The 16315-nt window shown below is 38.6% G+C and overlaps 2 protein-coding genes across 2 annotated transcripts in view; one reads left to right on the top strand and one right to left on the bottom strand.

Annotated features, from left to right (window-relative positions):
• The window catches only part of LOC142839819 (uncharacterized), an 88745-nt gene that overhangs the window by 19392 nt on the left and 53038 nt on the right, over positions 1-16315 (top strand). The window lies entirely within an intron of this gene.
• The window catches only part of LOC142840022 (uncharacterized), a 43580-nt gene continuing 35736 nt past the window's right edge, over positions 8472-16315 (bottom strand). The window contains 1 exon segment of the mRNA XM_075956502.1: positions 8472-8962. Within this exon segment, the coding sequence (XP_075812617.1) occupies positions 8472-8962 (491 nt within the window).

Here is a 16315-nt window from a genome sequence, read left to right as displayed (position 1 = left end):
ATGAAAACAATGGTGCTCCCTCTAAATCTTATTTTATTTCTTTATCTGATTCAATGATAAGTCCTTTAAAAACACCTATTTCAGCTGGACTTAGAGGTGCATGGCTTTATCATAGCACACAGGAGTATGCGTGGGGCCCACCTCAGTAAGTTTGAGGTCAACTTGTTCCCCATCATGAATTCTTGAAATTCCTGGCTATGTGGAATTTTCCTAATAAAATGCCCATTGGGACATGGGGATCCTGTGATTGGCAGAGGACAATGTCCATAGTCGTCTCTGAGGCTGCACAACTTCAAGGGCATGGCACCAGGAAGTGTGGGCTTAGGTAAACACTCTTCCAAGTTTCCTATTCTTATTAATGTTTTCTGTCAAAGGCAGTCTAGATAACATAAAGCTCAAACTCATGTTGCTCAATAAAGATAAGAATTCTACTGCAAGTGGATGATTTAGTCACATGCATGGATGACCTCTCCATTTGTGTATTCAAAACAGGCTGTTCAGTCTTGAAACTATAACACACAGCCAACAGAAATGGTCCCAGCAGATTTTACTCACTTTTTTAAACCTACTATTCACTCACACTTAACAAGGAAGAAATTGAAAGAAGAATTTGGAAAGGCATGTAGATAAAACAAGGAAGGGGTAAAGAAATAGAATATATTTTACTTAAAATGTATAAGAATAATTTTTTAATAAAAATGTGGCATGAGATAGCTTAGCAATTATGAGCAATGGGTGTTTTTTGAAAAAGACAGAGGTTGTAATTGTGTAACTTTAGAAACTTTGTCAAAAATCCGGTGTGCATTCTCTTTGGATGGATGCCTAGCTCAGCCTTGATATAGTAGGGAGGGCCTGAGATCTTCTACAACAAAGCAATGTGCCTACTCTCTCTGTGGAATGAATATGGGATTGGGTGGGAGGCTAACTGGAGAAAATGAGAGGAAGGGTGGGAGTGGAAACTTTTATTGATATGTATAATGGATAGATTGTTTTCTTTTTCAAAAATAAAAATAAAGAAATCATTATTCAAATAAAATGATGATTGTTTGGAGTGTGATTTTAATTAATATTATTAAGAAACTTCCAGAATCAGATTTTGGGGTGAACATGAGAGAACAGATAAGCAACACAGCAGCCACATTCACTTCTCACCTCCCCAAATCCTCAAACCAAATGGGGGATTAGATTCTTTTTTTCATCTCCCAAATGCTGGGATTAAAGTCATGATCCACTTCTTGCCAGATCCTGTGGTCCACTAGTGATTGTTAGCTCTGCCCTCTAATATCCAGGCAAGATTTATTTGTCCAAACAAGAACAAAATATATTAAAATTGGTAAGCATAGTGAGTGCACATTTGTAGCATCAACAGACTAGGGACTCAAGAACTGGGAAAAGCCAGGCGATGGTGTTGCACGCCTTTAATCCCAGCACTTGGGAGGCAGAGGTAGGCGGATCCCTGTGAGTTCGAGACCAGCCTGGTCTACCAGAGCTAGTTCCAGGACAGGCTCCAAAACCACAGAGAAACCCTGTCTCAAAAAAAAAAAAAAACCAGAAAAAAAACAAAACTGGGAAAAAAGAACTTATTATGGAACCAAAATAGGACTGTGAAGACCATGTTAAAGATATAGCCCTTTGTGTTCATGGCTTTCATGTACATGAACATGATGATGCTATAGAAAAATAGGACCACAGCAAGGTGCTCCAAGCAGGTGAAAAGCATTTGCAGGGCCTGCTGGCTGAGGACACCTTTAGGAAGGTGAACAGGATTGGCATGTCAGAAAGGCAAATGAGGTAATTGAGTAGAGGCAGCAGAAGCATGGCACCCACAAGGACAACGTCATTGCTGACTGATGTGTGACCACAGGCCAGCTTCAGCACATCCAGGACCTTGCAGGTGAAGTGTCTGAATACTTGGTGGCAATACAATGGCACTCTCATGGCAATGACTGTTTCTGTCAACAACCCAAAGAGATTCTTGCAGGCATGAAGAAAAAGCTGTGGCTCATGTGCACCGGTACCTATATTGCTGACAAATAGCAAGCTAGTTATCACAGGCCATGATGACAAGCAGCAGATACTCTGTGGAGCCTGTGGAATGTCTCAGATGCATCTGGATGTCACAGCCATTAGAGAAGATGGTCTTCTGGGATTAGAGAAGGTGGAACAGCATCAGACGCACAAAGGAGATGTGTAGCAGATTCTCTAAATGGAAATATTACTCAGAAATTGTATATGGGTGTATGTAGGCAGGGATTCAACTTGCACACAGCCATGAAGGCAGTGTTCCAAGCAGGGTTGCCAGGTACATAACTGAGCACAGAAGAAAGAGTAGGTGCTCCAGGGATGAGTAGTCAGAAAATTCCTTCAAGATAAATGCAGAGACTTTTGTCCTGCTTCTGAGCTACATAACACAGAGTTATGCCTGGATATACAGTAGAGTAAAAGGACAGAGGATGCAGGGTATGGAGAACAGAAAAATTGTTAAGGTCTTTTCCAACATGGAAACATGTTCTGTAACTTGGGAGAGTCTCCCTATCTTCAGTAGGTTACAGCGCATCCATGTGAATGGTAGGGATGATATCCCTAAGAGGGTATTCATGGAAGTATGAATAGGCAGACTGAGGAACCAGAGAGCCAATGATGAATGAGAAATAAAGGTCTTTACTGTAGGACTTCTTGAAACCTTTAAATGGCTAATGTTTATTGTTGGCTCTCCAAAAGAAATGTAGACTATGCACTTGCAAACATATCTGAACTTATGTCCACTTCACCTCTTGTTTTATCCCCAAGAAGAAACCTGCAAACAGCATGTGAGAGCTGCTAGCCTGGATCAGAGCACCTAAAACTTACACGCATACTGGAATTATTCGGAAGACTGTCAAAACACAGTGTGGTTTTTAGAGTTTCTGGCTTAGGACAGATGTGTGCTGTTGCTGCTCTGATGGCACAGGGATGAATCTCTAAAGGTCCTGCTGACTTTGCTGCAGCCTCTAAGCCATGGCTTACACTATTCTCACTATCTGGAATAGTAGCTGATCTGTCTCTTGGTTCTGGTTGTCACACTGGATGCTTTGCATCTCAGGAAGGGGGCAGCTACTGACCTGTAATCCTATGAGTAGGCAAACCCCAAGAGATAATCTGTTAGGTGCTTTGTATGGGCTACAGCTTTAGAAGATGTCTCCTTTGTGTTTACATCTCTACTTCAGAATCAGGAATGGTTTTAGATTTAGACTATGACTGTCCTTCTCTAAATCCTAGCATGATGTTAAAAGAAAAATTCAGAATTTCTGTCTCATGTCAATAGCTTTCTGGTTTGGGACAGAAAAAAGATAGATTTTAAAGGAATATTTTACTTTCCTTCATGCCCATTTTCTCTATATCTTATCTTTCAATGAATATATATCTACATGACAATGTTTTGATTTTAAACAAAGAACATCTTCCAAGAGGAAGATATAGGGGCCCCACAATGTCTCTACCTGGTTGATATGACGGCATGATGCTGATAGCTCTGAGACTGAGTTATGGGTACAAGCTGCAGATATGGTGCACCTTCTTACATCGTTCTGGCAACAATTCCAAATAATAACTTCAGAACAACCCTATCCAATACTCAGAAACCATTTGCAATTATTCAAAACAGTAATCTTGAAATTTAACCATCATTTTAGTTCTATAAAATCCTGTAGAAAAGACATCACCCCCATGACATCTGGAAGCAATTCTAGAAGATGCCATCCTCTTTCCCAACAAAGTTTGTCTTCACAGTCCGGGACAACATTTAAGAGTTGATTATTACTCATATAGGGTTGGGGGTTGGGTGAAATTATGTATACCCAGAGATCTCAAAAAAGAGGACAAATTGAATGGGATAATAGGTAGATTACTTATTCACACTAATAGTAGTGAGTAAAAGAGTAATTGTGGGCTATTATTTATGAATAATTTACATTGGTATAGATTTTGTATATTGATACAAATTCAAATTAAACTTATATAGAATATATGCCGATTTTTGTTTAGAATATTTGTAATTCCTATGCAAAGTTATTTTGTCAGACTTCGCAACCCACCTACTCAAGTAATATTGTTCTTCTCAGGCCTTTGATGGGGTTGAAGATCAGATAATCATAGTGACCATCCTCTTATGGTCTAATCAAGCCATTCCTACTACAAGTCTTAGACTCCTTAGGATAGAATGTTTATCAAAACATTAGAATGTATTCTTTTGTAATATGGTTTATGCTGGTTGTCATTCTAACTGTATACTTGACATCTGTTTCTTGTATACATAGTTTTCTATTGAGTTTGGAATTTCTTATTTAAGCAAAAGGGGTAGGTGCTGTGAGAGCTCTTTCACGCAAAAACCTTAAGATACCAATTCATTTGGGCATGGTCTCTTACATTATAAATGAATCTGTAAAGTGTGTGGTCACTTTCTTGATTGCAACTCTTGATTCTGGCTGCTAGATTTATTGTATACACGATCCATTCACTTGTAGGTGCTCATTGGACCTCTAAATGCCCAAGATATTCTTACACTCTAACTTGGTATTTTCAAAAGTTAAAGATTCAATTAGTACTCACATAGTTCAGGATTTGTCACTCTGACTTGTACAGCCTTCAAAATACAACATAAAAACATTAACTCAGTGTTTAATGCTGAATTTAGAATGAATGCAGCTATATTAAGTAAAATCAAACACGTCTCTCTCATGTGTTTGTGTGTATGTATGATTATAGATTTAGGAACATGGGGCGATATGGTACAAATCTTTAATTTTCTTTTGGAAAATATGTGTGGGTTGTTTTTAATTAAATATCATAAATCAGTTTGGCTTAGCAAGAGGAATTATTTTATTCAGGTACAAAATTAAGCAAAGTTCCAAATTTCAGCTGTTCATTTCTTACTGTCGCTTTGTTTAATACACCCAATAACTACTGTGTAGCAAGAGTTTAACTGTTTTTTTATTCAACTATACATTTATCCACTACTCTCCCTTTCCCTCCCTTCCCTTTCTCCCATGATCCACATGCTCCAAATTTACTAAGATCTTGTCTTTCTCTATGTTCTATATGGAATAGATTTATGTATGTCTCTCTTTGTTTCCTCTTTGTTGTCTATGTTCTCTGGCATTGTGAATTGTAGGCTGGCTGTCCTCTATTACAGCTAAAAGTCACTTGGAAGTGAGTACATATTATATTTTTTTTCAGGGTCTGACTTAAATATTCCTTTATTTTTTATTTTTTTTATTTTTTTTTTTGGTTTTTCGAGACAGGGTTTCTCTGTGGTTTTGATGCCTGTCCTGGAACTAGCTCTGTAGACCAGGCTGGCCTCAAACTCACAGATATCCGCCTGCCTCTGCCTCCCGAGTGCTGGGATTAAAGGCGTGCACCACCACCGCCCAGCTTAACTCACTCTTTTATGATGTTTGCTAGATGCATGTATTTGCACAGGAATTTTACGATGTAATTGTTTTTCCCCACTGTGTAGTACTCCATTGTGTAAATATACCACCATTTATTTGTCCATTCTTCAGTGTAGGGGATGTTTTCAGGTCCTGGATCTGAACAAATAATGTAGCTCTGAACACAGTTGAGCACTTGTCCTTGTGGTATGATTGAGCATCCATTGGGTACATATGCAAAGTGGTATTGCTGGGTTTTAAGATAAGTTGTTTCCTAATTTTCTTTCATTCTTTTTTTTTTAATTTTTGATTTTCCAAGACATGGTTTCTTTTTAGCTTTGGAGCCTGTCTTGGTACTAGCTGTTGTAGACCAGGCTGACCTTGATATCACAGAGATCTGTCTCTGCCTCCCAAGTGCAGGGATTAAAGGCATGCCTCACAACCAAGCAGCTGGCTTTCTAATTTTCTGAGGAATAACCATACTGATATCCAATGTAGCTGACTCAGTTTGTAACCCCACCAACATTTGAGCAGCCATATCCGCTCCAGCTTAAGTTGTCATCAGTGTTTTGATCTTGCCTATTGTTACAGCTGTAAGAGGGACTCTCAGAGTTGTTTTGATTTTCATTTCTCTAATGACTAAGGAGTTTGGAAATTTCCTTAAGTGTCTATCAGCCATTTTAAATTCATATGTTGAAAGTTTTTTATTTAGGTCTGTACTCCATTTTTCATTGGATTATTTGTTCTTTGATGATCATTTTTTTAGTTCTTTGTATGTTTTGAAGATCAGTCCTCTGTCCAGTGTGGGGTAGGTGAATATATTTTCCCATACTATAGGCTGCCTGTTTTGTATTGTTGATCATGTCCTTTGGTTTACAGAAACTTTTGCTTCAGGAGATCTCATGTATCATTTTTCTCAGTGTCTGTGCTTCTGCAATTATAATTTTAAAGTGGTCTTCTTTACCAATGTGTTCATGTGTACTTCCGACATTCTGTTTTATGTGGTTCAGTGCTTTTGTCTTTATGTTATGGCCTTTGATCCACTTGGGCTTGAGTTTTGTTCATGATGATAGATGTGGATCTAGTTTCATTCTTCCCCACATTGATATTCAGTTATGCCAGCACCATTTGTTAAATATGCTTTCTTTCTCCATTTTATATTTTTCGTGTTTTGTCAAAAATCAGGTGTAGTATGTGAATGGAGTGATATCTGGGTCTTAGCATCAGTTCCATTGGTCTTCCTATCTGTTTTTTTTGCCAAAACCAGGCTCTCGTCAGTACTGGAGCTCTATAGTAGACTGAAGTCACGGAATGTGATGCCTTCAGAAATTACTTGTTGTACATGATTGCTTTGGCTATCCTGCATTTTTTGGCTTTTCTATATGAAGTTGAGTGTTTTTATTTTGAGATCTGTTAAGAATTCTTATGATATTTACATGGGGATGTTATTGAGCCTATAGATGCTTATTGGATAGGTTTTCATTTTTACTATGCTGATTTCTATATAACAAGGACAAGGGACATCTTCCCATGCTCTGGTGTCTTCTTCAAAGATTTAATGTTCTTTTCCTACAGTCCTTTCACTTCTTTAGTTAGTTATTACACAATATTTTATATGATTTGTGGCTATTGCTAGGGGTGATGTTTCTATCATATTAATTCTACCCATCTTTCTTTTTCCAAAAATATTCCTTATAACCACCTTCTATCTACCTTCCTGATGACCACTCCCAATCTCCTGATAACCATAATTATACCCCAACTTCTAAGGGCACTTTTATACAAAATATAAAAGTAAACGTATGAGATATTTGACTCTTCATACCTCTCATATTTCACTTCAGGTTATCCTTGGAGCTTAAACACATTGTTGAAACTGTTAGTAGTTTATGGTTCTGGTTTGAGAGCCAAATTGTGCTTCTTTCACTGGCCCTTTTTAATGTTTTGGCTGTTTTCAGGGAGATGTTGTTTCTTTATTTAGTTCTAGATTCAGAGACATTTTTTTTTCCTTTGGCTATGGTTTGAGAACCAAGGTTGGAATACCATTTCTGTAACCAATAAGATTTTATCCATTACTTTGCTGGTTCAAACTAAAATAAAAAGAAGTATCCTGATGCTTAAACAGATTGTTGACACTATCAAACATTCTTCTATACAATAAGTGATTTTGGTTAACTGACTGTAAGTGGCTTATCATATTAAAGAACAATTTAAAATAGCTCCCAGTTTTTTCCTCAGGTCCAAAAGATTATGATAATATGCACAAGTTTTCTCAGATGATTAGACACAAAGCCTTACTCCTATATGAAGCACAAAACATTGTGACACTGAATTAATTTATAGAGTTTCACTACTGTTGAGGGAGCTGCAGGCTGCATTCCTGCCACCCGGCTCCTGGCCATCTGGCTAGCTTATGCTCTGAAATAACAACACACAAACTGTATTCATATAAACAATGCCTGGCCCATTATATCTAGCCTCTTCTGCCTAACTCTCAATTCTTGCTTTAACCAATATTTAGTAATCTGTGTAGCCCCAGTCTTACCGGGAAAGATTCAGCATGTCTGACCTGGCGGCTTGCATCATCGTGTCTGCCCTGGAGAGCAGTGGCATGGCATCTGAGCTCACTTCCCTTCTTCCCAGCATTCTGTTCTGTCTACTCCCCCTACCTGATTTTCTGTCCTATCAGGGACAAGGCAGTTTCTTTATTTAACCAATGACCTTGCTCCATCACACTACAGTATGATTTTTTTTCTCATGATTTTGAAGAATATACAAATTAACTTCAGAGTTTCTCTACACGGGGGCTCATATTATGTATTTGGAGGTGATTGTTAAAATGGATTTACCACAGATTCCACTCACAGGTATCTCTAGAGTATGTTTCCTTTTAAGCCTTTTAAGAGTACATGGGTCTGCAAAACCCTTATGGAACTGATTTCATGTCGTTTCTTTCAAGTACGTGTTCTTCTACGTATTTGAAGAGAACCGTGTTGTGCAAAGGCTTTACCACACTGATAACATGCATAGAGTTTCCTTCTCTCCAGTATGTTGTCTTTTATGTCAAGGAAGATTATTTTGATATGCAAAGGCCTTACCACATTGATTACACTCATAGAGTTTCTCTACAGTATGTGTTCTTTTATGTCTTTGAGGATTACTGTGTTGTGCAAAGGCCTTACCACACAGACTACATTCATAGGGTTTCTCTCCAGTATGTGTACTTTTATGATTTTGAAGATTAGTCGGAGCTACAAAGGCCTTAAAACACTGATTACATTTATAGGGTTTCTCTCCAGTATGTGTTCTTTTATGTAATTGAAGATGATCATGACGAGCAAAGGCCTTACCACACTGATTACATTCATAGGGTTTCTCTCCAGTATGTGTTCTTTTATGCCTTTGAAGAGTACTGGGTCGAGCAAAGGCCTTACCACATTGATTACATTCATAGGGTTTCTCTCTAGTATGTGTTCTTTTATGGTCTTGAAGGTGACTATGACGTGCAAAGGCCTTACCACACTGATTACATTCATAGGGTTTCTCTCCAGTGTGTGTTATTTTATGCATTTCAAGATGATTTTGATAACAAAAGACTTCATCACATTGCTTAATTTCACAACATTTTTATCTGCTATGTGTTTCTTCATTCCTTTGAAGATGAGTGTTATAAAACAAGGCTTTAGCACAATGAGAATATACTGAATATCTCTGCAGTTTTATTTCTTTCAATCCTGCAAGGATAATTTACACATGTAAAAGCTTTACCACATTTCACACTTTTGAACCTTATATCTATATGAATTAACTTCATTTTTTTCCAATGGTAAAAAGGAGTCAAATATCAAGGTTTTATAACTTTGTTTAAAATCATGAATTGTTCTCTCATTAGGAGTCATTTTCCATCAAGAAAAATATTTATGATGATAAATTCCATTGTGCCATACATTAAGGAGTATAGGTATTAGGTCTTCTTGGAAGTTCTGATAGAATTCTGCATTGAAACCCTCTGGTCCTGGGCTTTTTTTGGAAGGGAGATTTTTGATAACAGTTTCTAGTTCTTCGCGACTAACAGGTCTATTTAGATTGTTCACCTGGTCTTGTGGCATACAGGTTTTTGTAGTAGGCTCTAATGAGTCTCTGAATTTCCTCTGTGTATGAGGTTATGTCCCCCTTTTCATTTCTGATCTTATTAATTTGCAAATTCTCTCTCTGCCATTTGATTAGTTTGGATAGGGGTTTGTCAATCTTGTTGATTTTCTCCAGGAACCAGCTTTTTGTTTCATTGATTCTTTGGATTATTTTCTGTGTTTCTATTTTGTTGATTTCAGCCCTCAGTTTGATTATTTCCAGTCTTCTACTCCTCTTATGTGAGTCTGCTTCTTTTTTTTTCAAGAGATTTCAGAGGGGCTGTTAAGTCTCCAATGTGAGCTTTCTCTGTTTTCTTTAAGTGGGCACTTAGTGTGATGAACTTTCCTCTTAGGACTGATTTCATAGTGTCCCATAAGTTTGAGTATGTTGTTTCTTTATTTTCATTGAATTCCAGGAAGACTTTAATTTCTTTCTTTATTTCTTCCTTAATCCAGGTATGGTTCAGTAGTTGACTGTTCAGTTTCCGTGAATTTGTAGGCTTTCTGGGGGTAGCCTTGTTGTTGAATTCTAACTTTAATCCATGGTGATCTGATAAGACACAGGTGGTTACTAATATTTTTTTGTAACTGTGGATGTTTGCTTTGTTACCGACTATGTGGTCGATTTTTGAGAAAGTTCCATGAGCTGCAGAGAAGAAGGTATATTCTTTCCTATTTGGGTGGAATGTTCTATAGATGTCTGTTAAGTCCATTTCATTCATTACCTCCATTAATTCTCTTATTTCTCTGTTAGGTTTCTGTCTGATTGACCTGTCCATTGGTGAGAGAGGAGTGTTGAAGTCTCCTACTATTAGTGTGTGCGGTTTGATGGCTGCCTTGAATTTTAGCAATGTTTCTTTTATGTACGTGGGTGCTTTTATATTAGGGGCATAGATCTTCAGGATTGAGACTTCATCCTGATGAACTGTTCCTGTTATGAGTATAAAATGCCCCTCTCCCTCTCTTCTTATTGATTTAAGTTTGAAGTCAATGTTGTTAGAAATTAGTATGGCCACACCTGCTTGTTTCTTAGGTCCATTTGGTGATAAGTCTTTTCCCAGCCCTTTACTCTGAGTAGGTGCCTGTCTTTGTGGTTGAGGTGTGTTTCTTGTAAACAGCAGAATGTTGGATTCTGTTTTTAATCCAATCTCTTAGCCTGTGTCTTTTTATTGGTGAGTTGAGTCCATTGACATTAAGTGATAATAATGACCAGTGGTTGTTAACTCTGGTCACTTTTTTAGTCATAGAGTTTGTGTGTTTCCCTTCTTTGATTTGTGTTGGTGAAGGGTCTCTAGATGTCTGAGTTATTGTGGTCATTGTTGGACTCCTTGGTTAGTGATTTTCCTTCCTATACTTTCTGTAAAGCTGGATTTGTGGCTGTGTATTGTTTAAATTTGTTTTTATCCTGGAAAATTTTATTTTCTCCATTTATAGTGAATGAAATCTTGGCTGGGTATAGTAATCTGGGCTTGCATCCATGGTCTCTCAGTTTCTGCAGTACATCTATCCAGGACCTTCTGGCTTTCATGGTTTCCATGGAGAAGTCAGGTGTAAGTCTGATAGGTTTACCTTTATAAGTAATTTGGCCTTTTTCCTTTGCAGCTCTTAATGTTCTTTCCTTATTCTGTATGCTTTGTGTTTTGATAATTATATGGCGAGGGGATTTTTTTTTTGATCCAGCCTATTTGGTGTTCTGTATGCTTCTTGAACCTTCATAGGTATATCTTTCTTTAGGTTGGGAAAGTTTTCTTCTATAATTTTATTAAATATATTTTCTGGACCATTGAGCTGCACTTCTTCTCCTTATTCTACTCCTATTATCTTAGGTTTGGTCTTTTTATTGTGTCCCATATTTCCTGAATGTTTTGTGATGAGAGTTTGTTGGACTTGCTGTTTTCTTTGATCAGTGTGTTTATTTTCTCTATGGTAAGTTCAAAATCTGAGATTCTTCTAACTCTTGTATTCTGTTGGTTATGCTTGTTTCTGTAGACTCTGTTTGTTTACTTAAATTTTCCATGTCCAGCCGGCCCTCTGTTTGTGTTTTCTTCTTTGCCTCCATTTCAGGTTTCAAGTCTTGAACTGTTTCCATTATCTGTTTGATTGTTTTTCCTTGGTTTTCTAGGGTATCATTCACTGATTTACTCAATTCTTCAAACTTTCTGTTATATTTCTCATCCATTTCTATAAGGGCATTTTTTACATGCTGTTTAAGGGCGTCAATCACTTTCATGAAGTCAATCTTTTCTCCTTCTTGATTAAGGTGTTCATGTCCTTCCGTTGTGAGGTCGCTGGTTTCTGGTGGCTTCATGTTGCTTTTCAGTTTGTTGGGCGAATTCTTGCCTTGGCGTCTGCCCATCTCTTCTTCCAAATGCTCCCTTATGGATCTTCTATTACCGGATCAGGTCTCCTTGCCTACCCAACGCGGCCTCCCCAATGTTGGCTCTCCTGGCACCAAGGGATCAGGTCTCCGTGCCCAACACTGGCTCTTCTGGCGTGGAGAGATCAGGCCTCCGTGCTGGTTGGGCAGCTCGCAAACAAAGCGCCTACCCTGCTTGGTGCAGGCAGGCCACAGAAACAAAGGAACTGCAGCCCTCCCGGGCTCCCCGAGTACTCGGACCCAGCACCCAGACAGGCTGGGCTGGGCGATGCCACGCGCCAAAAGAGGGCGGTGGGGCCGAAGTGTGGAGGCCTCTGGATGGAAGCTGGGTGGGCCAGGAAGAAAGAGGCAGCACCCAGGGAGTAGAGGCCCTGCAGAGAGCCCAAGAAGGACAGGGGGCTGAGGAACCCCCGAGATCCCCGTCCCAGGCTGGCGCTGCGGGACAGAAACTCACCCCAACACTGGTTCTCCTGGGGCCGAGAGATCAGGCCTCTGTGCTGGTTGGGCAGCTCGCAAACAAAGCTCCTACCCTGCTTGGTGCAGGCAGGCCACAGAAACAAAGGAACTGCAGCCCGCCCGGGCACCCCTAGGACTGGGACCTAGGGCCCAGACAGGCTGGGCTGGGCAATGCACTCCCACATTTTCTTAAGCATAAATTGTTAATAGTAATTTTTAATCTTGGTCATTTTTACAAGGATAAGATAAAACCTCAGAGTTTTGATTTGCATTTCTCTGTTGGCTAAAGGATGTTATGTTTGAACATTTTTTTAAATGTCTCTCAGTCATTTTTAAGTTCACCTGTTAAGAGTTTTCAGTTTATGTCTGTAACAAATATTTTTTTTGTTTATTTTTTTCTTTTTTTTATTGATAAAAGAAGAATAAAGAAAAAAAACAAATTTCCACCTCCTCCCAGCCTCCCCTTTCCCTCCCCCTCCTTCCACTCTTCTCCCCCTCCTCCCACCCCTCTCCCCTTCCCCACACTCGTCTCCCCCTCCCTCTCCAGTCCAAAGAGCAGTCAGGGTTCCCTGCCCTGTGGTAAGTCCTAGGTCCTCCCCGCTCCGTCCATATCTAGGAAGGTGATCATCCAAACTGGCTAGGCTCCCACCAAGCCAGCAGATTGCGTAGGATCAAAACTGCATGCCATTGTCCTTGGCGTCTCATCAGCCCTCATTGTAACAAATATTTTTATTAGATTAAGTTTTTGATACCACTTTCCTGAGTTCTTCATATGTTTTTAAAATGGGTTTATGATAAGTAAAGATCTTTTCCCACTGTATAGTCTTGTTATACAAAAGTTTGTCAGTTTAGGAGATCTAATTGTTTCTCCCAATGTTTGCGCCACTGAAGCTATGTTTGAGATGTGGCAAAGTGTACTTCTATTTTTTTTCTCTATGAGGTTCAATGTAATTTTTATATGCTGAGGTCTTTGACTTATTTAAACTTGAGTCTTGTACATGGAGATGGATAGTGATCTATTTTTATTCTTCTACATGTTGATGTCTAATGAGGCCAAAATCATTAGTTAAAATGCTTCTTTTTTCCATTTTTCTATCTGCAAGGCAGACTTGGAACTTAAGAGGAGGATAGCTTATAAACTTTTAATTAGTTATTCAGTGTTTAAAGCCCTGGTTGTAATTTTTTTTATGGGAGATATTGAGCCACTAGGTAAAATTCTTACAAAAGACAATGAGCCAATTTCCAATAGAGAGCTTATAAAAGCTGCCTAACAGATACTCAAGAAGGTAAAATATAAATCAACAGGTAAAGTATATAATAATCAGCAAGTACAATACATTAATTATGATTCAACTATGGCAAATGTATATATTAAATGTAAAACTTATCCTACAAGAGTTTTATAAAAAACAAAATGCTGTTTATTGATAAACCTTCCCAGTTTCACCAATTAAGATTTTAAACTCTTAATTTTAAACTCTGGTACAAAAGGGCAAGATAAAATCTGGGAGATGGTTTAAAAAATATTGACTATGATCAATGTTTCTTATACTAAACAATAGAAGATTCATTAATAATTTTCTGATTGATTCCTGGACAATTGTGTTTGCTCAATTCAAAGGCCAAAACAATAAACTTTTCCCAGATGATCATTGCTACATTTCACACAACTGTATTTTCCTAATGTTATAGCTAAAAATCCCTTAAAGGATTTTTTTGCTAAATTTTACAAATGGCTCTTTCAATGGAAGAACTGCATATATGGTTAATAATAATAATTTAAAAAAGTATTTGTGGAGCGTACCAAGGCTCCTTTAAAGCAACTTATAAAAGTTGCAAACAGATCCTGATACAAACGGATCTGACATGATGACACCAAGCTTTACTAAGGCAAAGTAAAAAAGCCCTTGCAATGCATTAATGAAAAGACCCGACCTATATATATTTGGGGTCGAGGATATGTTTGTGCTTTTTTTCACAGAAAGAAAATAAGCTGGACATGATGATGTCGTAGCTGCAAACATCCCATAAAGGAGTTCCAGAAATGAGTTGGGGAGGAGTCCTTGATCCATCTTCCCTGCCCCCGCAGAGAGAAATGCCTGGTGGCAGGGCTTGCTACACTACCCGGAGGGTGTCGTTCTGCCTCCACAGAGTCCAAGGAGACACTGCTGGGATGGTTGACAAGATGTACTTCTGGTGGCTGGGTCTGGCTTGCCGCACCCAGGAGTCCCAACTGTCCTGAGGCACTTTGAAACTAAGATGCAGACTAAACATATGACTGTTTTAATCTTTGGGACACAGAACTCATTTTGATTAAAATATTAATGCCTCTTCACTTAAGAAGGGGGAAAATTGGGGTTTTAACTGTTGCTCAGAGACTGAAACTGGTGGTATTTAATAACAACAATGTCTGTCATTGTACTCTTACTGGAATTGACCTAATGATATTTGTAACTGCTTATAGATGTTGGGAAAATTTTGACACAGCCTGTAAATTGTTTGGGTTTAATACATATGTTAAGAATTTTAGATTTTGACCCCTTCTCTACCAGTACTAACCCACCTCCTCAACCCTGGAACCCTTGGAGCAGGATCCTTGGTAGAAAAAAGTAAGTTAAAACATGTCTCATGACTCTCTAGCCCTCCCTCCTAAAAGAGCTCCTCGCAGTTTTTTCATTGATGATTCATGCAGAGGCCCAATGATGGGAATATTGTGGAGCCCTCCCCTGAACAGCACATCATACAGAGGCTGTACATGCCGGCTCAACGTGGCATGGTGTCAGGAGATGAGGATCGCCCATCACATAGCCTAAGCCAGGGACGCTGTGGTCAAAGGTCAAACACGTGCTTACTTTGGTCTTGCTGAGGAGTATTAAAAAAGGAGCCAGAATTCCAAATAAGAACTTCAGAAGAACCCTATCTAATACTCAGAAACCATTTGCAATTATCCAAAACATCAATCTTGAAATTTAACCATCATTTTACCTTTATAATATTCCATAGAAAGAACATTGTCCCTGGAAGCAATTCTAGAAGATACCATTTTCTCTCCCAACAAAGTTTGATTTCACTGTCAGGGACAACATTTAAGAGCTGATTTTTACTCATATAGGATTGTCAGGAGCCATGTCAGCCTTCTCCTTTCTCACATCTCACAGGGCCTTGAAGTGAAAATCTTGAGACAGAAAACTTCAAGTTAGCCAAAACATTATGTGCTGATCGTGGAGACTCAAGCTCTGGAAAGCACCACAGAGTGTCTTGCAAGGCTTGCTGCTCATCACTAACAGCAGGTGTTCTAGCCACTGACCTTGCAACTGCCCTGCTTAGCTGTCAAACTGTCCCAATAGTTGCCTAGCTACCGAGCCCCTCCTTCCCTTCCCCCTTTCCAGAGTTCCCCCTGCCCGAGCTCCTTTCTGAGGAGTATTTAAGACATGAAACTTGCTTCAATAAACGGATGCCTTGACAAAATACTGCTTGGCATCCATTTCTCTTTCCTCCCATGTCTTTCAGATAGTGCCTCTTCAAGACCCTGGAGTAACTTAGGACCTGCTGGGTGGGTGATATGATTGGGTGAAATTATGTACACCCAGAGATATCAAAAAGAGGGAAAATGAAATTGGATAATAGGTAGATTACTTACTCACAGTAGTAATAACAGTTTGTAATATAAGGAATACATGTGAACTATTATTTATGGATTTACATTGGTATAGACTTTTGTATATTGACACAAATTTAAATTATATTTATTATATAGAAGGTTTCTATTTTTGTTTAGAATATTTGTAACAACTATATAAGGTTATTTTGTCAGATTGTATACATGCATGATTCTACCTGTTTAAAACATATTTTTATTGACACAATTTTATGATATATTTATCATATTGCATTATGTAACTCTACCTCTGATCAAGACTTTTATCCATTGTTCACATTTTGAG

The sequence above is a fragment of the Microtus pennsylvanicus genome, chromosome 22 (genome assembly GCF_037038515.1).
Source record: "Microtus pennsylvanicus isolate mMicPen1 chromosome 22, mMicPen1.hap1, whole genome shotgun sequence".
Lineage (NCBI taxonomy): Eukaryota > Metazoa > Chordata > Mammalia > Rodentia > Cricetidae > Microtus > Microtus pennsylvanicus.
Note: the sequence above shows the minus strand (reverse complement) of the source record. Positions and strands in the feature narration are given on the sequence as shown.